At 31.5% G+C, this 24,770-nt stretch overlaps 14 protein-coding genes across 14 annotated transcripts; 5 read left to right on the top strand and 9 right to left on the bottom strand.

The window, feature by feature from the left end:
• Positions 1-1,236: 1,236 nt before the first annotated feature.
• On the top strand, positions 1,237-2,349 carry TVAGG3_1009680 (protein ubiquitination; the record flags this gene model as incomplete). The annotated part of the gene is made up of 1 exon (XM_001330722.2): positions 1,239-2,342. One exon carries the CDS (start codon positions 1,239-1,241, stop codon positions 2,340-2,342), a length of 1,104 nt encoding a protein of 367 aa, XP_001330758.1.
• Positions 2,350-2,607: 258 nt separating this feature from the next.
• Positions 2,608-3,840, top strand: TVAGG3_1009670 (protein of unknown function, DUF563 family; the record flags this gene model as incomplete). Its single annotated transcript, XM_001330721.1, has 1 exon — positions 2,608-3,840. One exon carries the CDS (start codon positions 2,608-2,610, stop codon positions 3,838-3,840), a length of 1,233 nt encoding a protein of 410 aa, XP_001330757.1.
• Positions 3,841-4,592: 752 nt separating this feature from the next.
• TVAGG3_1009660 (protein kinase protein) lies at positions 4,593-6,047 on the bottom strand (the record flags this gene model as incomplete). Its single annotated transcript, XM_001330720.1, has 1 exon — positions 4,593-6,047. The coding sequence occupies one exon, from the start codon at positions 6,045-6,047 to the stop codon at positions 4,593-4,595; it is 1,455 nt and encodes a 484-aa protein (XP_001330756.1).
• A 33-nt stretch (positions 6,048-6,080) lies between these two features.
• Positions 6,081-7,472, top strand: TVAGG3_1009650 (uncharacterized protein; the record flags this gene model as incomplete). Its single annotated transcript, XM_051254530.1, has 1 exon — positions 6,103-7,440. One exon carries the CDS (start codon positions 6,103-6,105, stop codon positions 7,438-7,440), a length of 1,338 nt encoding a protein of 445 aa, XP_051080104.1.
• A 592-nt stretch (positions 7,473-8,064) lies between these two features.
• TVAGG3_1009640 (uncharacterized protein) lies at positions 8,065-8,851 on the top strand (the record flags this gene model as incomplete). Its single annotated transcript, XM_001330719.2, has 1 exon — positions 8,065-8,826. One exon carries the CDS (start codon positions 8,065-8,067, stop codon positions 8,824-8,826), a length of 762 nt encoding a protein of 253 aa, XP_001330755.1.
• A 347-nt stretch (positions 8,852-9,198) lies between these two features.
• Positions 9,199-9,757, bottom strand: TVAGG3_1009630 (COMM domain family; the record flags this gene model as incomplete). Its single annotated transcript, XM_001330718.2, has 1 exon — positions 9,286-9,747. One exon carries the CDS (start codon positions 9,745-9,747, stop codon positions 9,286-9,288), a length of 462 nt encoding a protein of 153 aa, XP_001330754.1.
• A 317-nt stretch (positions 9,758-10,074) lies between these two features.
• TVAGG3_1009620 (uncharacterized protein) lies at positions 10,075-11,895 on the bottom strand (the record flags this gene model as incomplete). Its single annotated transcript, XM_001330717.1, has 1 exon — positions 10,082-11,884. The coding sequence occupies one exon, from the start codon at positions 11,882-11,884 to the stop codon at positions 10,082-10,084; it is 1,803 nt and encodes a 600-aa protein (XP_001330753.1).
• Positions 11,896-13,350: 1,455 nt separating this feature from the next.
• Positions 13,351-14,502, bottom strand: TVAGG3_1009610 (histidine acid phosphatase; the record flags this gene model as incomplete). Its single annotated transcript, XM_001330716.1, has 1 exon — positions 13,351-14,502. One exon carries the CDS (start codon positions 14,500-14,502, stop codon positions 13,351-13,353), a length of 1,152 nt encoding a protein of 383 aa, XP_001330752.1.
• A 279-nt stretch (positions 14,503-14,781) lies between these two features.
• On the bottom strand, positions 14,782-16,545 carry TVAGG3_1009590 (uncharacterized protein; the record flags this gene model as incomplete). The annotated part of the gene is made up of 1 exon (XM_001330715.1): positions 14,782-16,545. One exon carries the CDS (start codon positions 16,543-16,545, stop codon positions 14,782-14,784), a length of 1,764 nt encoding a protein of 587 aa, XP_001330751.1.
• Positions 16,546-16,738: 193 nt separating this feature from the next.
• TVAGG3_1009600 (HAD-hyrolase-like family) lies at positions 16,739-17,418 on the bottom strand (the record flags this gene model as incomplete). The annotated part of the gene is made up of 1 exon (XM_001330714.2): positions 16,804-17,418. One exon carries the CDS (start codon positions 17,416-17,418, stop codon positions 16,804-16,806), a length of 615 nt encoding a protein of 204 aa, XP_001330750.1.
• A 436-nt stretch (positions 17,419-17,854) lies between these two features.
• Positions 17,855-18,538, bottom strand: TVAGG3_1009580 (acetylation-dependent protein binding; the record flags this gene model as incomplete). Its single annotated transcript, XM_001330713.1, has 1 exon — positions 17,855-18,538. One exon carries the CDS (start codon positions 18,536-18,538, stop codon positions 17,855-17,857), a length of 684 nt encoding a protein of 227 aa, XP_001330749.1.
• Positions 18,539-18,624: 86 nt separating this feature from the next.
• TVAGG3_1009570 (histone H2A K63-linked ubiquitination) lies at positions 18,625-19,647 on the top strand (the record flags this gene model as incomplete). Its single annotated transcript, XM_001330712.1, has 1 exon — positions 18,625-19,647. The coding sequence occupies one exon, from the start codon at positions 18,625-18,627 to the stop codon at positions 19,645-19,647; it is 1,023 nt and encodes a 340-aa protein (XP_001330748.1).
• Positions 19,648-19,759: 112 nt separating this feature from the next.
• Positions 19,760-20,494, bottom strand: TVAGG3_1009560 (uncharacterized protein; the record flags this gene model as incomplete). Its single annotated transcript, XM_001330711.1, has 1 exon — positions 19,790-20,494. The coding sequence occupies one exon, from the start codon at positions 20,492-20,494 to the stop codon at positions 19,790-19,792; it is 705 nt and encodes a 234-aa protein (XP_001330747.1).
• A 1,969-nt stretch (positions 20,495-22,463) lies between these two features.
• Positions 22,464-24,381, bottom strand: TVAGG3_1009550 (GTPase activator protein; the record flags this gene model as incomplete). The annotated part of the gene is made up of 1 exon (XM_001330710.1): positions 22,843-24,381. The coding sequence occupies one exon, from the start codon at positions 24,379-24,381 to the stop codon at positions 22,843-22,845; it is 1,539 nt and encodes a 512-aa protein (XP_001330746.1).
• Positions 24,382-24,770: the final 389 nt, after the last annotated feature.

Genomic DNA, 24,770 nt, shown 5'->3' with positions numbered 1-24,770 from the left:
ATTAAAATCATTATTGTCTAAATCAATAATCATAACGACAGAAGTTAATTTTTTTTCATAAGTGCTTTAAATCCACTTTTAAAAGTATACCTCAAAAATCAAAATATCAAAAAAAAATGGCCGATAGGTTTGGCTTTAATTTTTGTCTGCTTTTATGATTTGATATGGATGTTATAATTTTAAAAGTTGAGCCAAATTCACCAATAGATTTTTGAGATTTGCAAATACTCAATAATTTTCAGCGTGTTATCTTTTATTAAAAGAACTATTTGGTTTCAGTATCATATAAATTGATATTTACTTTCTATTTGAACCTTCATTTAGCTAATGATTTAATAATACAGATTTCATCTAGTCCTTATAAGAGAATTTTGAATTTGTTATAATAAAAAAACAAACAGATATAGCTTACACTTCTATAATAAAGATACCTTTTATAGAAATCAGTATGAAATGTGTTTTGGCTTATTGGAAGCATATCAGACATAATCGCCATAATCAAAAAATCTATATACCCAATAAGTAATAAATTTGTCGATATAGATTTTCCATAAAATTAGTTTTTAGTCTGATCTTAAAATAAATTTAATTTTTTATAAAAAAAATCACATTTAAAAGTACCTTTTTAGTAGCTCGAAATCCTGTTGATGGATTTGGGGCGTACTTCAAAATTAGCTTTTCTTCTACATATGCAAGCTATATTTTAAATATGGAGCAAATCGGATCGGCGAAAGGAGTTTAGTTACCTTTATCATAAATTTTTTTACCTTATATTACATGAATATACAATCTGGTCTAATTCTAGATAGAACCTCATATTTTTTTTGTGATCAATATTTTTTGTACAATTTTTTGATTTATCAAAAAATGAAATTGAATACAATTTTCCGGCTTAATTGAAATTTCGTTTTTTTTAATTGATCGTTCATTTTAATTCCGAATATTCATTCAATATATTCATCTTTAAGATAAAATTTTGTTATCGAAAATTCAAACCAATAGGAAAAATAACGTATAAAATCATTCAATTTTGAAATTACGATTTTATATTATCTTGATAGAAAAAGAACATTGTGCAAAATTAAATAAAAATGATGTTTTGATATTTTGATGTAAATATCTTAATTTTTTTTATTAAACCGAAATTGATTGTGAACATATTTGTTTCATAAAAGACATGTAAATTCAAAAACTTTTTAATAAAATCTACTTTTTTAACGATTATTTATTCCAGAACGATGACTTGCGTTACCGACTTCGATATGGACATGAATGAAATTGCATTAAATCTGCAACGCTATATTGACAACAAATCACTGATAAAGAAATTCTCTCTCCCTCAAATATGCAAAATTATTTCATTAAGATCCATTACAACTGATCAAGCGTCATACATTTTTGATGAATGCAACTTCAGATACGATGCGAGCGAAATCTTCCGTATTTTCATGGCAATTAAAGTCAATTTTGGACCGGACACTGAATCAACACTCAACTTCCTTCACAGTATGTATCTTTCTCTTAAAGCCCCAATCGTAAAAACAATTTCTGAAGCGTTTGAAGATATGAATAAGAAGATTCTTTTATTAGAAAATCAGCTTCAATTTAAAGATGAGAGGATACAACAACTGGAAGTTCAATCCGGTAACTTTAAGAGTGTTGGATCATATTCAACTTTTGATAGCCTTTATCATGTTCCATCACCTGGAATTTCTCCAAACAATTCTTCATCATCGCTCAAAATATCACCATTAATGACCACTCAATCTTATTTAAGTGGAGAAGTTGATGATGAACCTGATAAATCACGCATACCAAGCCCAAATATTGACGCACTTAAGAATCTTCAAAAAATTGGTGCCGACTTCCAAAATATTTACGATATTTTAGATAAAAGTGCCAAAGAAAATGATGTCGCCGCACTGAAATACGCTGTTAAAAACGGTTATGTTGATGTTCGTGATGGCTATGGTTCAACATGCATGATCAAAGCTTCGTATTCAAACAACTTCGAACTTTGCAAAATACTTGTTGAATGCGGTGCTGATTTCAACAAAAAGAGTCGAAATGGAAATACAGTTTTATATTTCTTTGCCAAGGAAGGAAATCTGGAAGCTGTAAAATACTTCGCAAACATAATTGACGTAAATACACCCGATAGATTTGGTTTGACAACATTGCATGAAGCATGTTATTCAAATCGACTTCAAATTGTACAATATCTACTTTCCCTTCCTACTATTGATATAAACATCAAGGATATCAAAGGAAGAACGCCTCTCAAAATATCCTGGATGGAAGAAATTAGAAGATTATTAATAGCTAGTGGAGCAAAAGAATGATTTTAATATCACTATAAGACTGTTTTTATGTTTTTCATAAATATAGAATTAATAAAATTTCTTTAAGTATATTTTAGAGTTTTAAAATAATTCCGTCTTTTTTCAAAATTTGAATTATTTTCAATATATTGACGGCAAAATAAATAAAAATCAAATTCCATAAATAGCCAATTGCAATGTAAAAGGCTAATTCATTCCCTAAGAAGAAAAATTCATTTGTTAAACAAATAAAATTTTAAAAACTCAAACAGATTTCATTTCTTAGATGACAGCGCTTCCGATCCCAGGCCACAGACATAGAAGAATTCATCGCAAAAATATAATATATTCGTTTGTTCTTTGCTCTGTTCTAGTTTTTATGGTTTTTCAAATCAGATTTTTAACGAAAGGGCGAAGTGCATCAGGACCTATAATAGAAGTAAAGAAAGAGAACAAAACTAAGATACCTGTCCAAGAAAATATTGAAATTCCACCCCCTGTAGAAGAAAAATACGAAATTCAATGGAAACAAATCGACTCTAGTAATAACTTACTTAATAATGGAACATTCACAGAACAAGGAACAATAAAACGCGATTTAAAGGTAAATATTGATGCAAATGAAACAATATTTTATACAAAATTGCAAAATGTATGCGTATTTCCTAATTCAAACATCGAAAACAAAACATTTACGTTTAGTATAGAAAATACTTGTCAATCAAACGCCGATACATCAGGATTAAGTGATCTTCCACAAGTTTCAGTTGAAAAAGCTGTATTCATCTCACACAACACATATAGCTCCATGTCAGATCGTTTACTATACGAAATACCACTTATATCCTTAATTCCTTCTGAAGAAAGAAGTGATTCGGTTTTATTAATCACAACTTTTTGGAAAAAGGACGAAATCGGGTTTGCAAAGATTTTTGGTTACAAAGATACACAGTACATGCTTCCAAGAGGTATTTGTGCCAAAGAATTGATCATTCTAAGCGGTCCATTTTGTCATCAGATTTCATTTACTGCTTTATCGAAATTTAAGACGGGATTACTTTCCCATTATCCTGTCCAAGGAAAGAACCCTCGCTCTGTCGTATTAGCAACTACTGATTCAGAGCGCAATGACTTATTCCGCATCAAATCCGAATTGGACCAATATTTTTCTGATGTCACTTTTATGATTCCTCCAACTAAATATGAATCAGTTTCAGATCGTTTGAAGTTCTGGTCAGATGCTAGAATTGTTATTACATCAATAAATGGCACAAATGGGAATGAAATATGGATGATTCCTGGAACAACGATGTTGATTTTGTCTGATGTTTCTCATTGTTTCCATTCGCAAATTTCTCATAGTTTTGGAGTGAATTCTGTTGAATTGTTAGTTGGTTTTCCAACATTCCAGGGCTTGAGAAGTTCTGATATTCTTATGACAATCGAAGAATATCTCGTAAAGGAACAATTGACTATTATAAGGCGAAAATTAGGTAACGATGCAGATGACATTTTCTAAATTTTATATTAATTTGTTATGATATTTATAAACTTAATTTATTCTTTTATTTCTTATATATTGATCGCCTCTACTGATAATGGATTAATAAGTTTGATCTTGAAGGGAGATTCCATTAGAAAAAGAGCATTTCAATATGATATGATAATAGATATAGCAAATAAATTTATCATTATTTTTTAACTGATTTATGAATGATTTAAAGTTTATTATTCAGGGAATTCAGCTAATTATTCTAGATGGGTTCGAATAAATCAGAAAGCAGCAAGCTAATGTAAAAACCATGATTAGATATATTTGGTTTGTTGTATTCTGATTTAGCAAAAATTTAATTAATGTCTATGGACGTTATAATAATAACTTATCAAAGCTTAATCCATTGATATCTAAAATTGCCTACCTATTGCAAGCAAAATCATGTGCAATTTGATTGTCTATTAGTTCATTATAATGTTCTAATTTATTCAAAAATCATGCCATACATTTATGCTTCATTCAATTTGTTTAGAATCGCTAAAATTTCGCATCTAAACATACTTATTGCTCAATAAAGCTCTTGGAAATTCTTGATCAATATGCTAGAATAATTTGGTGGTGTTCTATTTGAAGTGTTAATGATAGTATTACAGCACAAAGTCCAAACATCATATTCAATACTTTTAGAAATTCCATTTTTTTTTCTAAAAAAAAATCAAAACATATTATTTTAATATGAGACAAAAAGAAAAAAATATAATACAACATTTGATAAGTTAATCAGTTTCGCTCATTGCACGCAAGAACTTACGTGCGACTGATTGAAGTTTTGCTTCGTTTCTGTTTTGTTTGAAATATTCTTCGAGTTTTAACTCTTTCATTCTCGCTTTGCATCGACTGTATTTGCACAATCTTATGGCTACGAGTGCAGCAGCATCAGCAAACTCCTCTTTGTTGATAATTATCTTCGCAATTCGGTCACACATAATCAAATAATCTCTGACATAAGAAACTCTGCAGATTGTGTCTGTAAGGAGAAGTTTAGAGTGAGGAGTAAGTCCGTCATCATCAATATCTTCCGATTCGTAGTATAATTTCAAGAATCCGGATTTACTCAAATTTTGAACGAGTTCTTTCGAAAGAGGAACACGTCTGAGTATTGTACATACAATAGGAACTGTTCCTGGCTTCTCTTTGATGATGGAAATCAAGAAATTGACAAAATCAGGATTACTTACGATTTCTTCCCTTAATTCCTTATGTCTGAGTATAACAAGGAACAATCTGAGCGTATCTGTAATGGTTGGAAGCTTCTTTAGTATCCAGTTCGAGTCAGACATGATAGTTTTCGCAGATGAAAGATCAACTGCAAATTTCATGAGAACTAATGTAGCTTTGACGGTTTTTTCGGATAGTCTAATAAGCGTAGATATGAGTTTTTCGTTCGAAAGATCTTTAGAACCGAAGTTTGCGACATTTAAAAACGCAAGTACGGAATCTTGAAGTTCTGGGTCTTTTAGATGTAAAGAGATGATTTCTAGTTGTAGTGGACCATCTGTGTATTTCTCTGAAATTGAACAAAGAGCTCCATAACAACATTTTATTGAAGATTTGTCTGTTAGATTTAGCATTGAAGTTATCTGGTTCCAGCAATGCTGAGCTCTTCCACTTCTGTATTCTGGGAACTTCTTGTTCAAGTAGGCAAGCAATGAAACGTAATCTGGAGCTAAATCCGCTCCTTTGAAGAGATTTCCTTCTTGTATAAGCAAATCTACAACGGACCACGGGTTATCTATCTCGTCAAATTGTTGTGAATACAATGCAATCAATGTAAGGACTTTTTTAGGATTTGCATTTATCAAAGTTTTCAAAATAGCAACAATACAGTCATCCAATTGAACTGCATACTTTGTAAATAAGATGTAGTATAAATTAAACAAGCCTTCATTATATTGGTTGTTCGTTATTGGGAGTAATGTCGCTATATGGTTTTTAATGAAAACTGATGCGTTTTCATCGACCTGTATCACTTTTGCAATCGATTTCATAATCATATTTCCATATTCAAACGGTAAATCTTCACGAGAAAAATTTCCTAAAACAGTTTTAAAAAATTCAAGCGCGTCCTTTTCACGGATTGTTTCATGGGCCTTTTCAAGTCCTTCCGCGAAGTTTTTGTTTGAATATTTCCTGAAAACTTTGATATTTGATGAAGATTCTTTGGAACTCATTGAATTTCCAAAAAGTGACAATTAAAGTGGCAATTGGAATCTTAAAAAAAAAATGATGAACCCACAGCAACAACAACAGCAACAGCAGATGATGCAGCAGCAACAGCAGCAGAAACAACAACAGCAACGACGCTCATGGGATTTGTTTGATCATATGGACAATACACCGCATATTAAAAATCTTATTCAAAAAATCAACGAGGGAAAGCAAGCATTTGAAATAAATCAACAGGCAATGCTTAACACAAAGTTCGACTATTACGTAAATGATAGGCCAACGGCCCTTAAACCTGAACAAATAAATAAAATCGAAAATCTTTTTGCAAATGCTTATAGAAATTTTATAAGGGAACAATTTTTCGCGAAAAACCGTATCAACATTGACGAAAAATGCTTAGATCTCCTTCTTAAGAAGCTCAGTAAAGAATTAACTCGAATTGTTGTTGAAGCTTACAAACTATGCTGCATAAGAGCAATGAAAATGGTCCAACCACCTCCAGGTGGAGCTGCATCTCCAAACTATCCTGTTTCGTGTTCTCCTAACCATTATTTCCATTATTATAATATAGAACTTAATCCAAACGGGTTTATGGAACAAAACTTTATGAAAAGCATCAACCAACCTATTGGTGATTCTTCATATGCGTTTTCATTAAGAGAATTCATTTCTTTAGTTTTAGAAAGATATATTGACCGACAAAATAAATTCAAGGACCTCTACATTCAAGAAGACTCCATAAAGTATACGACAAAGGACTTCATCGATATTAAAAATACAAATGACAACAAAATTCGTGAAAAAAGAGGAAGCAACACTCAAATTAGCACTCCAAAGCAGGAACTCTTACAATTCAACACATTCCCAAGGGAAATCACCGTTAATGATATACAATGCGTCCTTTCTTTTGAAAGAAGCAACATTGCAAACAATGTTATTATCCAAATCTTATCAACAAGGAAAGAAGGACGACAACAGCAACAACGCGCTCAACACCAACCACCTCAGCAACCTCAGAACCAGATGCAGAACCAAAATCAAATGCAAAATCAGATGCAACAAAATCAAATGAACCATATGCCTCCGCAGATGCCTAATCAGAACCAAATGATGAACCAGATGCATAATATGCCTAATATGATGCCAAATCAGATGCCAAACCAAATGTCAAATCCAATACCAAACCAAATGCAAAACCAGATGCAAAATCAGATGATGAACCAGATGCCAAACCAAATGCAGAACCAAATGTCCAACCAAATGCAAAATCAGATGCAAATGGGAAGATCTCCAATGCAAATGGGTCAACCATCAAATCAATACGGCCAATCACCGAACCAGTATGGGCAGTCTCCAAACCAATTCGGTCAGCCTCAAAATCATTGGGGAATGTGATTAATTTTTTATTTTTTTCTTTTTATTGTCATAAAAATTATGTCTGTTTTTCAATATGACTTAAATAGCCGATGCTTTGGTCTCCAGTTTAAAAAAATAAAAGATTAGCTCAATTAATCAGCGGATTACAAAAGAACTTCGCCCATAAATGCTAGCTAACTGTTTCTTCCGGTTTATTTGGCATGTTAACCAGCTCGAAAAGCCAATGCCCGTTCTTGTTAAATTGAATTTCGATCGAAAGTCTTGAAATTGTTGATTTCCTTGTCAATACAGCAACAAATGCTATAGAATAAAATTTTATATTATTTGTTTATCTTTTATGCATAGAATTAATGAAATCACAAAAAAATCCATTTTAGATCGCCATTTTCAAATATCTTATTGCTCTCGAGTTTAGCATTATCATTTCATAAAATAGATCCGATCACAGAAGTGCCGATAGAAGGAAATGAAAAATCCAATTTGGTTTTTTTACATGTAAACTTTTTTTGAGAGTATTCATAGAATTCCTTTCAAAATACTTCACCTTTTGGAAAAATCGATATTTAAGAAATCAAAAGTATACATTGCGATAGTCAAATTAAATTAAAAATTACACTGCAAAAAAATTTTTTATTTATAAATATGGGATCTGAGTCACAAATTCAGGTTCGTTTTTCCGGACAAAATGATATTAAGAAATATCTCCACTATGCAGAGATGGGCTTACCAGGAGCTATTCTCCTTTTCATCTTAATTCATTTGTGTTTTGAAGAAGCACATCCAGCTTTCACAAGGTTTACATATTTCCTTATCATGGCTCTTCACGGAATTTCATTATACATCAAGCTTGATTCATTCACACTTAACAATGATCCAATGATCAAGAAAATCATTATTCACCCAGAAACACACATTATCATTTTCGCATTCGCACTCTTCTTCCCAAGCATTTCCTCAATATTTACATGGACTGTTTTCGTTATTATCGAAGCTCTCCGCCTTGTTGTTGTTATCAAACAAGAAGTTGCTCCACGTGCAGGTGGTGCTAAAGAATCTATTGCAAAACTCTGCGATTCCATCCTTAGTTTCCAGTACCTTCTTGTTTTCCGCGCTGGACTTGAGATTTTCTTGAATGTTTATCTTTTCTTCTACGCACTCTTTGCTTGGAATGGCTCTGTCTTCATTGCATTCCTTATCTACTTTATTGGATATACAGCTTACGCAATTCTTGCAGATCCAAACCACAAACAAGTTTATCATTTCATTGACTCCAAGTTAGCTGGATTGAACAACCCACAGGTTGACCAGGCTCGTGGAATCCTCGGCCAAGTTCCAGAATACTGCAGAATTATTTATCCAATCCCAGAAAAATTAATTGACCAGCTTAAGGCTCACTTCGATTAAATTGCATAATTTAATAAATCGAACAGTTTAATTTAGCTTCATTAAATAAAGATTTTTTAATTTTTTTTAAATATTCGAACAATTCGGGCTCGTATGAGGAAACTATTTGATTTCAAGGTCATATGTCCATATGTTTAAGTACTTCTCGCTAAAATTAATGCATAAAGTTATTTCCTTCAGTAATAAAAGTTTTCATTTCTTCTTAGATAAACAGAATTCGAATCTATTATTTTGAAACCAGAATTGCATAGGATGGATAAGATGTTTTTGATAATTATCCAATGATTTCGAAATTAATTTCGACATTGCTAGATAAGTGGGTATATTATGATTGTGAACCTAAGAATTGAATTCTGAAATATTATATCCTTAGTTTTACTATATATATAGTGAGAGAAAAAAAAAGTATAAAATAAATAATTTTTCTTTTTGAGAGATAACATTGGATATTTACGTACTTTAATTTGGAATAAGAGCAGTTGTTGCATCTTGTGCTGCTGTGAGTTGCTTTAAGAAAGCTTCAGCCTCATCAGCAGTAAATTCAACATGACGCTGAGTTCCATCTTTAAGTTGGAATGAAAATGTAACAATTGGTTCTTTTAAGTTTGAAATTTTGCTTGTACCAAGAATTAATGATGCAGACCAATCGAAATCGACAAGATTATGCTCTGTTGACTTTTCTTTGAGGAATGCTTCATATGATTTAAGAAGATCAGCAATTCCATCTGCATTAGGGCAGCCAAGTTCGCTTAAAATTGCAGAGCGCTTTTCAGCTGGTTGTTTATATACATAATTTGTGGTGAGTTTGATTTTTTCTATTTGAGAATCTGTTAATTTCTCGGCTAAATCACTACCTGTCAAAACACTCTTCCATGCCTCGACAGGGGATTTGATCTCTTTCAAGAAAGACAGTTCACTCATTTGGATTTTGTAAACTTTACAAATATTCCCAGATAAAGTAGTGTTTCAGGTATTTCTTTTATTGAAAATCGATAAAACATGATTAAAAGGTTCTAAATTTTACAAATAAATAACTACATTCCATATGAAAATTCTGAAATTTCATTGAATATCAATCATCAAAGAGCACATTTATTTTAAAATGGCAGTTTTGCTGATATTTGAATATTTTTTCATTGATTTTTCTAAAATTAGATTGTCATATTTTCTATTTCAATCAATTACATGTAAATAATAGTGACAAATAAATCTTTTACTACATAGTAAATTATATTATACAAACAAAGCGTTTATTCTAAGTAAAATAATATTTTTGTCCACTATCACAGATGTTGAAGGATATTTCATGATCCTTATCGCAATAGAACAATCCCTTATCATAGTCAACCTCGTAAATAGTATAAATTTCATTATTAAATGTTTGGATAACTCTTCCAACGAAAGTATTAATTTTCTTCGAAGGAGGCTTTTCACCTTCGTACGGTGCTACAGAGGATTGGATCCATTTCATTGATCCGGCTGCTTGAATCAATGCATAACCGTTATGTAGTGCCAAAATCGTCCATGACTGGCCTTCATAAAAAAGTTTATCATGTACCATCAATCTGAATTGATTTGTATCTAAACAATTGTTCGATGGCATAACTAATTTAGGAATATTTTTTTGATCGGTTTCTATCATTGATTTTGAGACATCATACATAATAGTGTTATCAATTTTCAATAGATCATAAGTGAATCCATCATTGACCGTATGAATAGCGTAAACATTGTCATCATTTTTTAATCTGATCAAATCGCCAGGTAAAAGGTCGTATTTGTACACATATGCTTTCCTTACTATTGAGAGCTTCTCCAAAGGTATTTTCTGATTCGTTGGATACTGAACAGGATATGAAAATTTTTCTGTCATCGGCTGTGTTTCTTTATCTTCAGTTTTTATAGCATATGGATCAACAAGATGTAGCGACTTCAATCTGTCCTTCTTAAAATTCATATAGGCGTTAATATCTTGAATTTGAATAACTCCTGGAGAAACACGGGATACGTCAGCCAGGGAGTTGACACCATTAATGGTAAATAGATCTAGGCTTGGCCTGTAAATTACTTCTTGGGATTGAAGAAATCCCATGAAAATGACATTTTGGTACAATTGTGAGTATTTCATTAATTGGCCGACCTTTGGTGGAGGTGGACGAACTCGTTGATCATCCTGTAAATTTTTAGAGATTGAAGTTAATGCTGGCTGCTCATTTTTAGATTTTGACTTAATATAGTTCTGAACTAATGTTTTTTCAGCTGGCAAACAACTAGAGATCTCTGATGATGAAAAACTTGGATTGATTTCGATTGATCTATATGGTATTTTGACAATTTCAAATTCATCTTTAAATTTTTTATTATCCCATATGTATATGTCAGTTGATTCGCCATTCTGCAAAATAGAACCTTTCTTAGTCACATCTGGATAAGCGCCTGCATTAAACTGAGCTTTTGGAGGAAGATATTTATTATTAGTTTTAAACATGACTTCGTTAAGCCTGCTTTGTAATTTCATGGAGCGACTATTCAATTGTGGGTAATCTATGCGTGGTAACCTTTTAACAGAAATTCCTTTATAAATGCCATCATCGTTAAAGCTATTTGAAAAAATAACGGCTACATCTGGATTGTCAGGTATTTCGTGTACTTTGACTATGGTATTAGGCGTTAAATATGAAATGATAATTCTATTGATAAAAAAATTTGAAAATTCACGTAGAGATGTTATTTGCTTGCTGTTGATGATAAATGGTTCCTTTATTATTTCATCAATTAGCTTCGATTCGCTTTTCAATTCTATAACTAAGAAATCTTCGCCTTTCCAATAAAATGCTGCTAGAAATTCTTTATTTGGCCGATATTTTTCAAAGAGTTGTTGTAAAATTTCGAATCTTCCCAGGGCTTTGTCGTCTGATTGTACAATGATTGGAATTATAAAGTAAGATTCTCCTTGTCCGAATAGACTAATCAAATAGTTTCTATCGTTGCTCGTTATAAAGTCTGGATTATATAACTGGATGATGTTTAACTGTAATGGATCAACTTGTTGATTCATCCAATTTGAAATATAATGATTTAATTGAATTATTATATTGTTGAAAGAAAATACACAAAATAGTATCGTTGAATTCAGTATCAAAAATGAATGTTTTGTTAATATTTTTAATCAAAATCAAATTTTACTTTAAATATTAATAAAATATGTTATCAAGCATATTCCCAATCTTCATGCATCATGGTTGATAACAAAATCAAAAATAATTTTAAAAATAAAAAAAATACCAAAGCTATATAAAAGATTTAATAATGATATTATTATAAACTAACAAAACAATAGTGAATAAAAGGGTATATATATTCCGCAATATTATTTATATGTTTTCAAAGATATTATCTAAAGAAATGGCATGTTGATTGCCTTTCTTATCTTGGCCATAACTGAATTCATCGATTGAAAGTAATTTAATAATGAATAAAGTGCCATAATCTTCAAGAGATGTTACAAAAATGAAAGCTATTGTATATCTCCATAAATATTTGCTTTGATTAACTGTTAAATCATATCCAAACAAATCGGAGCTCATTATTTCATTTAATATAGTTCCGATAATAAAAAAGAAAGCCACTAAAAATATAGCAGCAAATGTAGGTTTTCGGAGTTTCGGAGGTAGATATTCACCAACACTTGAGAAAAGAAAACAAACTGCTAATAATAAAAAATTCAGGCTAACCATGAAAGCGCAAATGTATTTCTCGTTTATGCGATTGTATTTAATATAGAATGGATTATAAAATGAGTCATTTCTTACATCATTAATGTATTGCAAAATTATTTTGACAATAGCAAGAGTTGTGAAGTAGGATTGCATGAGTCTTGAAAAGAAATTAAGCCATTTTGAAAATTTAACTCCGAATAATATCAGAATTTGACATATTTGGGAACAATATAAAGCTTGTGCTAAATATTTTATATCGTATGTGACATATTTGAATCTTTCTAATGGTGTGCGCTCAATTGCATCAGTTGGATAATAAAACATGAAAACTAAATAAATACTTGAAACGTCAACAAAGACTTTAACAATGCAAAAACAAACTCCTGGCGCGAAATTTCCTCGTAGAGTAAATATATTTTTTCGCATCATTTGGATTGCAAAATAATAAAATGGTATATCGAGAAGAAAGATCGTAATCATTCCGAAAAACGATGAAGGATTGTCGCATGTGATAAATGTAGAGAATTTCAAAGTGAAGCATTTGGTTTTGAGATATCATTCATTAAACTTGGATAATTAATTACCATTTTCAAAAAAATGAGACTATTTTTTAAACTAAATCTAGTATTTTAAAATATTTTAGAATATGTGTAATGAACAGATGGGCGTAGATTCTCAAATGCGAATTTCGAATCCAGATCCGAAAAAATTTCTCTATATATAAAGATAAAGAAAAAATCACATGTATGAAAGTAAATATATAAATTTATAACTATACAATTAACAAATAATATATTATACATAATCAATCATATTTACAGTGGTTGAGATACTGTGAAAGACCATCCTTTAGCTTCTTCAGCTCTATTGTTGTCTTTCCTCCTGCTATATCAATAGGAACAGGCTCTCCATTGAAGACAATTCTGACAATATCTTTTCCTTTAACTTTCCAAAGTTCAACAGTACAATGACTTCTAAATGGAGGGGAGATTGTATATGCTCCAATAGATCCAAGCAGACCAGCAATTGTTGAATCATGACTGCTATAAAGTCTGAACTTTATTGGCGTTGTTTTGTTGAGAAATTCGTCAATTCTGAGGAAAATTTCTCTCCAAAGTGGGGATGCAGCGACTCCTTTCCTTCTGTTATAGAATCCTGGCATTGCAAATTGAGTGTCATCAACCATTTGTTTGAACATTTCTTCTGTTACCACTTTTGGCATCGGATTTCCGGTACAATAATATGCAATCAATGAATCTCCCCACCATTGCCAGTTAAACCCATCCCATTCAACGCCTGTATAATTATATATAGGTTCGTAGTTAATTTTGGCTGCATCACGCCTTTTAATGTACTCATCAGATGCGACCATGTCATTCCAGTCCTGATTCATCTCAGGACATGTAGAAGGGTCTGGATATAAGAACTCCTTAGTTGTAGAACCGACTGATATATTGATAATTTCGCCTTTTTGCTGTGGAGGATAAAATCCATCAATGAAAGACTGTGCTGACTTATAACAGCGAGTGTAATATGTTGAACGGAATTCAACGAGTGATTCATTGAAATCTTCTGGAAGAAAATCTGTTTCATAAATTAGATAATTACTGTAAAATTCACCAAGTTCGCGATGTTGTTGCATACCTTCAACCAAAAGTTCGCCTGTATCACAATTTGGAGGAAATGGAGCTTGATTATGAAATATTGTTTGGCGATAACGACGTAACACGCCACTTAACTGACTGACTCGCATACGAGGTGATACTGCATCATGGGCATCACAAAGCCAGTAACCATCCACTTCTTGAGGCATAACAGCATCATTAGGAGTCCTAATTCCATGGCGAGTAATCAAAAACATCACTTGAAGTTTTCCATTTGGAATGCCAGGTGGATGTTTGAGTGGTGCAGAGCATTCAAATGAGATTGCTTTCCAAAAAAATAATGATAAAATCATAAAATTTTTTGACACTTTTTTTGATTTGAGAGTTTGGAGAAAATCTCTATTTTATCTTTAAATACCATTACCAGACTGTTCAGAATAGAAACTTCTACTCCAAAATACTATATCTAATAATAAGGATTGATGAAGAAGCTTTAGTAAAATTTTTTATGACTTTGAATGATTTTCCTTTTCAAATCTACTTTAGCATTGTTGGTATAAAGGTATGTTTAGTTTGTCAATGATTGATAAAGAAGCTTTAGTAAAATTATATAAAGCAATAACAAAAATACTTTATTTCTCATTTTCCATCTCCATTCTCTTTTCTCTGTTAGCGGACATGTTGAATATCTTCAAGAAATCGTCAACTTGTGTTCCTTGAATGGCAGGTTTATAAGCTTTTTCAACTTGGGAACAAATTTTCAAAACATCTGGCATCAAAGTCTTCTTCTTTCCTGACTTGACGTATTCCAAATAGGTCTGATACGCTAAGTCATTTGTATTTGGGAATTTCTTGATTCTCTTTGCAGCCTTGTAAAAGATTTTTGTCCAAGGAACAACTTCAGCATTTGAATTCTTCAATTCATTGAAAGGAGGACACTGGTTTACAGGTGGTCTGAAAGTCTTTGGATAAATTGTAAATGGAACAAATTTGTAGTTCTTCCACTCCTGATAATCTTCCTTCTTTATTTCAGGAATTTCTGTTGGAATTGGGATCAAATGGCAAGCGATGTTTCTGTCGGTGATTTGACATAACTTTGCCATCATTGAAAAACTATTTTCATCATATTTTGAAACTCCATCAATAGGAACTTCGAATTTCATTTTAGAAAGATTGATTGTAACTGTATTATAAAGAATTTCGTTCTTCTTCGATTCGAATGCAAGTGGATTAGTTCTTGCAAGCTTATGCAAATAATTCTTGGCACCGACAACTTTGATGGCTGTTTTAACTTTTTCATCCAAAGGCATCAAAGAAGTCATTTCGTACAATTCCTGGAGATATTTAATATGACTTGCATGGAGATTGAAGACATCTGACTCGAAATAGATAGAGTTTAATGTGTACCACAAGCTGATATCGATTGGTAAAGATGTCAGGTTGAAATTTGAAGCTCCTGAAAGAGACAAAGTCGAAAATCTCTTACGCAATCTGTATTTGAGTTGTGGAACCATCAACTCTGCATATTTAGATTTGTCTGGATCCGCTTTCTCGAGACAGAAATAAATTGTTGCGAACCAGAAATCTGGATTTCCAAGTTTCTTTCCTCCTGCAATGAAATCCATGATTGTTTTGTTCGCCATCTTGACGTGTGTTGGATCACATCCAAGAGGAATTCCGCCCATTGGAATATAAAAGTTTTCATCATCCAAAACTTCGTCTTGTATTTTATCGATTTCCATGAATTGGCTGTTTGGAATACTAGCTATTACGTGGTCTTGAATGCGCTTGATGCAACTGATATGAAGCAATACATTCAGTGGGAAATCAATTTGTTTCTTCACTTTTTCTGCATCAAAACATGATAAGAGACTATTCACTTTTTTCGGAAGTTTTGATAAAATGAGAACAGGTGTTTCGTCTGGTTGGCCATCGCCAAGGTCATTCAAGTCACTAATGTCCATGTCTTGGACTGTAACAGCTCTGGCAGCGCGATTTGACTTAATTTGGCCGATGCCGAAAACGTTCTTCATTGAGCCATTCGCAATGCTGATGAGCTTATCGATTTTGGCGGCTGGATTGTTTTTTGGAAATTCTTTGCTGATTTTAACGGCTAATTCGAAATTACCGGAACGGACAGCATTTTCTAGTTCTTCTGATGCATTATGTTTTACAAGTAAGGATCTGAGTTTGATAAGCTTCTCTTTAATGCCAACATCTCCGTTTGTACCAACGAATTTGAAAACTAAACTATTGTATAAGTCGTCGTAAGCAGAATCAAGCTGCTCCATTGTTTTGATTTCGTCTATAACTTCCACAGTTTCCAAAAGAGACTTAGTTACATAGAACTCTTCTTTAAATTTGGATTTCAAGTTACGGGCGTGATAAAATTGCATTATATAAAAGCCTATCATATGATCATAGATCCAGATGCTGAAAAGGGACTTGTGAAAAATCACACCCATATTGGATTTGCACAAGCATTAAAAGTGTAGTAATTATCGTTCAAAAAGCATTAGCTTTTGGGGATTAAAATGCTATCATAAGAATTAGAGTAATTTTCAAGTTTATTTCGTTATTTTTAATAATTTACGCTTAGACATAGATAGTTTAGTCACACACAATACATAAACATAAATTAATATTAAGAAAGTCTACTCAGCTATAGTTTGCAGAATCTTATCGATTCCTTCTTCAAAATTTTCAACAACAGTACAATGTAATGTGGATATAATAGATTCGGGTATAGCCCTACCTGTTTTAACTAATATTGGAGTAAAATTAACCGCTTTTGCTGATTCAACATCATTGATAGTATCTCCAATATGTACAAAACGCTTGAATTGTTTACTACTTTGTTTTTGAGCGTTTTTCTTGGCATCTAATAGACATTCAATTCTTGTGTCAAAATATCCCATTCCACTGATCAAATTTGGGAAATACTGTAACAGATTTGTGATTTCTAGCTTTTTCCAACCGATAGTTGGGAAGTTTCCGCTTGCGATTCCAATTGAAACGTCTTTCATTTTTAGAATTTGTTTGAATAGATCGTGAACTCCTGGAACCAAGTTCGGTATTTCATTAGATTTGTTTAAATATTTTGTAATAATTAGATTATTAATTTCTTCTAAATCTGTTTTCGTATAATTTTGTTTGATTTTATGTAATATTTCTTTTGAAATCCATGAATCTGTCTTACCATCGGTTGATTTGCCAATGAATCGTTCAGGAAAATCAATTTTCTGATATAATTGTTCGAAGGCGTCCATGAATGAAAGGGGATGATTTCTAGATGCTCCACCGAACTTTATTAACGTCCCATCAATGTCAAACGTTACTAATGTTGCCATCTAGTTTAAAAATAAAAAAAATGACAAAATTTTGGTTCAAAAATTCTGCCGTAGCCTTCAGTATTAATTCTCAAAATTTGATAAGATACGGAATTATTAAAAAACAATTTTTATATTCAAACAATACAGTAAAATATCTCTAATTTCGAACATCGACTTTATCTGAAAATTGTCGTAAATTTACCACCTTTTTGAAGTCAAAAATGCATTACAATTCAAGTTAAAATCCAAGAAATAGAAATCATGTATATAAAAATTTCAATACGATCTACGAATGTCAACGAGAAATGAATGCAGATATCTCATTTTCAGCTCCAAAATTCAAATTTTTGAATTTGCTTCAATTTCGGAAAAATTATTTTGGTTGTGCAAGCTTTCTAAGCTGGGATTTAATTACAGAAATCGTAAATGGAGACATTGCTGTTAGATTAAGTGTAACTGAGCCATCATCTTGAGGAGTGATAAATTCACATGTTTTGACTATATGTATCAACTTATTCATATCTTCATCAGTTGATAATAAGTTAATATCATGAGTAATTTCGGTTAAATCATTTTCATTGTAATTTGGTTTTGGAACAGATTCATTTTCAAATCGAAACATTTCTTCATCATCGAGATTAGGAAGAGGGAAAATATCTGTAAGGTTTTCTGGAATGATTTGAATGATATCATTAAGTTGCGTTAAAATTCTGTTAATAGAAATTGCTTCAGCATTCGGAACATTGTCAAAATCGACGGAATGATCTGCTAACTTTTCTTTTATCCCTTGAAAAATAGTTTCAAGTGATAATCCTAAAGGAGTTGTTGAGCCAACAAGTTTAATTTGCTCAGAAAACATTGACCTAACATAAGCTGCCCATTCTTGGAATGATTTATATTTGTTTTCTTCCAATTTAGATTTAATTATTTCTAATGTTAATTTGCTCTTCGTCATTTTAGAATAATCACTTATTTTAGGTGATATTACTTTAGTTAATGGATTAGATAAAGCCGATTCCATTGTCTTAAGACAAAGATTATAACTTGTAATATCCATTTTTTAGAAAAAAAATTGTCAAATATTTTACATTTAAGTTTACATGACAAAATTAAAAATTCCGATTATTTTTAAACGTACACATTATGGGAATTGGCCTTTTATTGAGGCTTTCTCCAATGGAGAACCCTAATGCGCCAACAATCGTTGTATTAGACCAAGAAAAGGTAACAATCGGAAGGCAAGCTGCTGTTAAAATGGATACCTCTCGTGGAAAAGAAGTATCAAAACACCATACAACAATATACAGGCGACAACATCAGAAATCTGAAATTTGGATCATTGAAGATAACAATTCTCTCAATGGAACATTTGTAAATGGCAAGAAAATACATCGAATCATTTTAAATTACGGTGATGAAATTGTTTTCGGAGGCGGATCTACGTTTTTACTCGGTGATATTGTTGAATCTACAAAGCTTGCTGAATGCAGATACGTTTTCTATTTAGCTCCCGTCCCCGTGAAATTTTGCCACAATATTGATCTTAATGCGTCATTACTCGCTTCAGATTTACTTGAAACATGCGCAATATGCTATTGTCCAACGGTTGCCTCCGAAACACTACCGTGTGGTCATAAGTTTTGTTTAGCATGCATTCATGAATGGTCTAGAGCCTGCTACAAAGGAATGAGGCCATGTGTATGCCCAATGTGTAGAACTCCATACTCAGCTTCTGATTTAACTCCAGAAGAAGCTCAAAAGACTAGCGACGAAGTTAAAGTTTATAGTATGGAACCAATGTTAAGAGATTTAGGCATTAAAAGCTGCAAAGAGATCAAGAAAGTTAATATATTCAAGAAATGGACTCCAGAGCATAAAGCATTTTTCAACAAGATGTATACTTGCTGCAAAGATAGTGAAACAAGACTTCCTATTTTCTTACATTTAACAAAGGCAACAATTTTCCAAGCATTCAATCAGGAAGTACCAGCACTTATTAATGCTATCAACAATATGGACTCAAAACCTGTTGATAATGACAAAAATAAGCTTATTTTGCAATTCTTATTATTGCTATTCGAAAAATTGTTGCCAAAACCAGAAGTGAAACAACCAATATTTAATTCTAGAAAAACCAATTCTAGATATAAGATGTTGAATTATTAATTTTAATTTTTGTTATATTTGTTTGTAATTTATTGTTTGAATAAACTTTCGTTAGTAAATGGGACTTATTTCAATAAATGTGTGGAATCATATATAGATTTAATTAAAAAGAAAAATAATTAAAAAATATATCAAATAATATTTATGTAAATATCAATCCATGATCATTAATCTTAAGCTCGTAAATATCGAAAGCTTTTTGAGGTAGATCTATCTTTTCTACGTTTAATTCTGGATAAATCTTATTGAATGCTTCGAATGTTTTAGGTGTTGGGCCAGAATCATCCTCAATAACTGCTTGGAAGTTATAATTTACATTCAATGTAATAGACTTTGTTAACAATGAAGCAGAAAATCCGCCAACTGTGTTTGGAGCCGGGAATGTAGTTTTTGCAGAGTCGCTTGAGATAGTATAAACAACGTTGGGCTCTATTGGTTCAGGAATGAAGTAAGATCTGTGGATTGTTGATAAAATAATTAATTCTTTTGGCTTTGCGATATCAAATATAAGATCAGAGCACTCTGCTGGTGAAAGTGGATTAGTTTCAAAGTTAATGAAAACATTATTTTCATGTCTATAGACTGGGAATAATGTCTTCTTGAGTATTTCTGGATCTGGGCCAAGATCTGGTTCACCTCCGCGTGCATATTCTACAATATTTTGTAATACGTACTCTTCTACAATTACATTGCCAATTTTTTTGAATTTTTGAGTTATAGCCTGCAAATAAGTAGCTGCTGTCTGTGATGTTGATACAAAGCATTTGTCACATTCAGCAGAGTCGCCTTCGTAGCGAACCTTTATATAAATTCTATCTACTTCCACTAAATCTCCAGATTCCCACATAATTATTCGAGCAAATTTGTCACTTTTCCATAAGCCTTCGAATAATTATAAACAATTTACTCAAATTCAACGAGATTGAATGTATTCAAATAGAATTTGCGTATGTATAATGGTGTATTTTATCACTTGGATTCAACACCATGTAGAATATCCGCCAATAAACTTTCTTCATATGAATATGAAAAAGATTTATTCTTCCGTAACATTTTTAATATTGAATAACTGAAGAAACTGAACAACATCATTCTTCGTGCTACAATTACACCCATGATTTTAGTCTATTCCTAAAATCTAGTTCCTAAATAAAGTTGAAAAAATTAATTTCGAAGGCAAAATATACAAATTTAACATCATAATTAGGAAAATGAAAATTTTTGGAATAGCAAAAATGCTTAATAATGTAAGCATTTGCATAATTATTACTTTAATCCTTGAAAAAATCGTTTAAACTAAATATATTTTTTTTTCTCGTTTTACATTCATATTACTTTACTCTAAAAGAAGGAAATATTAATTATGAAGGTTTTTTAATGTTTACTAAAGCTATGAAGAAAATGAAAAAGTTATTATCTATATCTATACTTTTATTGATAACTGCAAATTCTGCTAAGCAAATGTCAGTTGAAAAATGAGTCAATTCGTTTGTGAATAGTATCCTTGAGTTTTGAGGCTGAATATAATTAAAAAATGTTGTTCCACTCCAATTATCCATGTAACAACTATCAACTATTAAAAGGTTCCAATTCTCTATCAAATTTTTACTTCCTTTGTTGTTAATAAATGAACAATTTGTTATTGAAAGATCATTATTTTTATGGTAAATAATTGAGCCGCCTTTTACGGTATTATTTATAATATTACATGAATCAATAGATGCTTTATATTGAATATTTATTATCGATCCGTAACCTGTTGCTAAATCATTAACAACAGTTGCGTAGTTAAATTTTGTTGTGTAACTAAGTGAAGGACATTGAAACAAACCAACAGGCTGGTTTGGCGCTTTACACGATGAGTAATTTGTTGATGAAACAACAATATTATCAGCTTGTGCACTAACGGAACGACGACCAACTGAATCCCCTACATCGAAAAGGGAACCTTCAATTAAAAAGTTTAAGTTATCTGTATCAACCATTGTATATGAAAAATGTCCATCACTTTGGCTTTGGCATTTTGTACAACAGAATTCTCGTTGAACGATCGAACTATTTCTGTTAACGACGTAATAAATGCAATTTCCATCTTCTGATGAGATACATTTTCTAAAGGAACAGCGATTATGTAAGAACAAAGAGTCGGAAATCGAATCAAAGTTGATAACTCGGTTATTATCGTTAAAAAAATTGCACTCATCTAAGTAATATTGATTATTTAAGGATGAAGGATTGCAATTTTTGCATAATTTGGTTTCTTGGCCTACAAATTGAATGCCAAAGTAGCTGTTCCATAGGTCATCATCTTCGTCAGATGACTCCCTCTCAAATACATTCAAATTGACAAAATGCGGTTTCTAAACCTTTGCATAAGAGAAAACTTCGAAATTCATGCAGTTTATTTTTGCACCACTATAATGATGCTAGTAATTGCTTTTTTAACTCAATAATGTTTAATATTATCATCCTTTGTGTATATTTCCTTTCACATGGTGCACATATCGATTCATTTGATATTTTTGGAAGAACAGCTTTTTGTAATTGTAAAAGGAATCGTCAAACTTCTCTAACATAACATAAGTCTCAATGAAACAGATAAGTGAACCCGTATTACGTGGCCTTTAATTCTAGTCTTTAAGATTATTTTTCAAAAATACATCATGCCAGTTGTCAGATATTTGAATTAAAGTCAGGTGGGCGTAAACGAACTATTTTTTTCAGCAGTATTTAATAATAGTACAGAAGTAGCTGAGTTCCTTTTAACACACCATGGTGCTGATATCAATGAAAAATATATAAATGATAATACAGTTCTTCATAGTGCAGCATTTTCAAATAATAAAGAAACAATACCATTTCTTCTTTTACATGGTTCAAATGTCAATGAAAAAATTACAGAAGATCAACGGCTCTTCATATTACATCATATCATAGAAACACATAATTATTCGAGCTCCTTCTATAGAGATTTTTTAAAAGAATTTGACTTTAACCATATGATTTATTGACAGGTAGGTTAATAAACATCTTAAGAGCGCACTTTATTCCGTATGACATGACCTTTACTATAATGTTTAAGTCTAATTTTCAAAGATACTTCAGGCATGTTGTTAGAAATTTTAATTAAATCAGATGTGCTCAAGTTCACTTTTAAAGAATTTAATGAATAAATAATATAAATCTATACTTTATCTATTTCTTTATAAACAGGAAATCAAATTCATCATCTTGATCCTTATCATCAGCAAATCCAAGATCTAATTCTTGTGCAAGTGGATCCAATCCATTACTAGTTTTTTGTTTATCATTTTTAGCATTTGTTTCTTTCTTTTCAGGCTTTGGTGACTCTTCAAACAAGAAATCGAAATCATCATCTTTTATTGTATTTTTCTTTTCTTCTTTTGCAAAATCAAGCTCAAGAGCTTCATCATTCTCTATTTCTTTAGGATTAGAAGTTTTTTTATCATCCGAATCTTCAAAAAGAAAGTCAAAATCTTCTTCCTTAACTATCTTTTGTTTTTTTGTAGATTCAAGCTCATTTTGATAAGATTTAGCTTTAGAAGACTCTTTCTCTGAAGGCTTATCAAAGAAAGAATCAAAATCTTCATCATTATTTTCTTCATTTTTCTTATTTGGTTTTTCTTCAGGGTTCTTTTCCTTCTTAGTAATTTTAATTGGTTTCTCATCGAATAAGAAGTCAAATTCCTTTTCTTTGTCATCTTTTTCAACTCCAAAATCTAATTTATTTTCTTCTTCTTCATTTTGTTCTATTTCAAAAGGTTCTGACTGTTCTTTTGCTTGTTGTACATTTTCTGTCTTTCCTTCATACAGAAAATCGAATTGTTCGTTCGGATTTTCATCAAATCCGAGATCAAAATTTTGAGAAAGAGGATCGAGCTTTGGCGTATCTTCAGACTTTGTTTCAACTTCTTTTGGTTGATTATTTGAGCTGTCTCCGAAATTTAAGTTGAAAGATTTAATTTGTTCTGTTGTGTAGTTTTTGATGACAGTAAATTTATCTCCGATAACGTTAAATACATCTTGAACGCCTTTTTTAAGTTTGTCGCTGAAATCTGATTGTTTTTGAGTGGGTTGTTGGATTTCGGTATTATTTTGCTTTGGAAATTCATTGCAAGAGCCATAACTTTGGCTATATTCTGGTTTGGACTTAGCTGGTATTGGTTTGTTTAGATCAGAAGTCTTACTTGAAAAATTAATTTGATCTAATAAATCATTATCATCGAAATCAAGTCCATTTTGTCCGTTTTGGCTTTCAGCTCTTGCACTCTCTTCTATAAGTTGATTTATTTGATCATCTGTTAAACCTTTGAGCTTGGATAAAGGTAATTCATTGGGAGCTTTGCAGTTTGGTCGTGCAAATTCACGGTCAACGTATTTTCGTCTGATAAAGTTTTCCATTTGAGCTCTATTATTAGAGTTTGGTCGCTGAAAATTTGCAGGAAGATTGTATTCCCAGTAATTATTTGCAACTTTATTACCAATTGCACGCATTACTGCAGCTTGATCATCAGTCCATTGATCAAGCTTGCAAGATCGAACAAATGATATATGTGTGCCGAGAGAGCGATGAATTCCGGAACAATTTAAACAGATAAATATACCGAGTTTAGAAGAAGCCCATTCAGGACGACTATCTAAACAATCTGCACACCTTGAATTCTCGGGAATCCTTTGAAGTCTTTGTACAAGCGAAATTGCTCTTGATGACATTCAAAGGAATGGCAGATTTAATAATGAAATATACCTTCACACATATCAAAGAATCAATTTAAAACAATAGTCAATAACAATCACTGTTTATCTTCGATGGCTAATCATGTCAATGGGATATGAAATGTCTGAATTATAATTCCATCTGTACTATGCCAAAGAGGTATTATCAGTCATATTTCCGAATTAAAAATAATTATTTAATAATGAATCCGTATGACTATTCAACACAATTCAATTTTTGAAAACATTCGGCTAATATATTGTAAAAAAAGCAATCAAATAAAAATGAAAATAAATCTTAGAAATTATATAAATAGAAGCTAAATAGTATTATTTATATTAAATCTTTGATTTTGATAAAAATTCGATAATTTGTAAACTATTCA

Source organism: Trichomonas vaginalis, chromosome I, assembly GCF_026262505.1.
Source record: "Trichomonas vaginalis G3 chromosome I, whole genome shotgun sequence".
NCBI classification, from domain to species: Eukaryota; Parabasalia; order Trichomonadida; family Trichomonadidae; genus Trichomonas; species Trichomonas vaginalis.
This window is presented reverse-complemented; position numbering and strand designations above follow the sequence as displayed.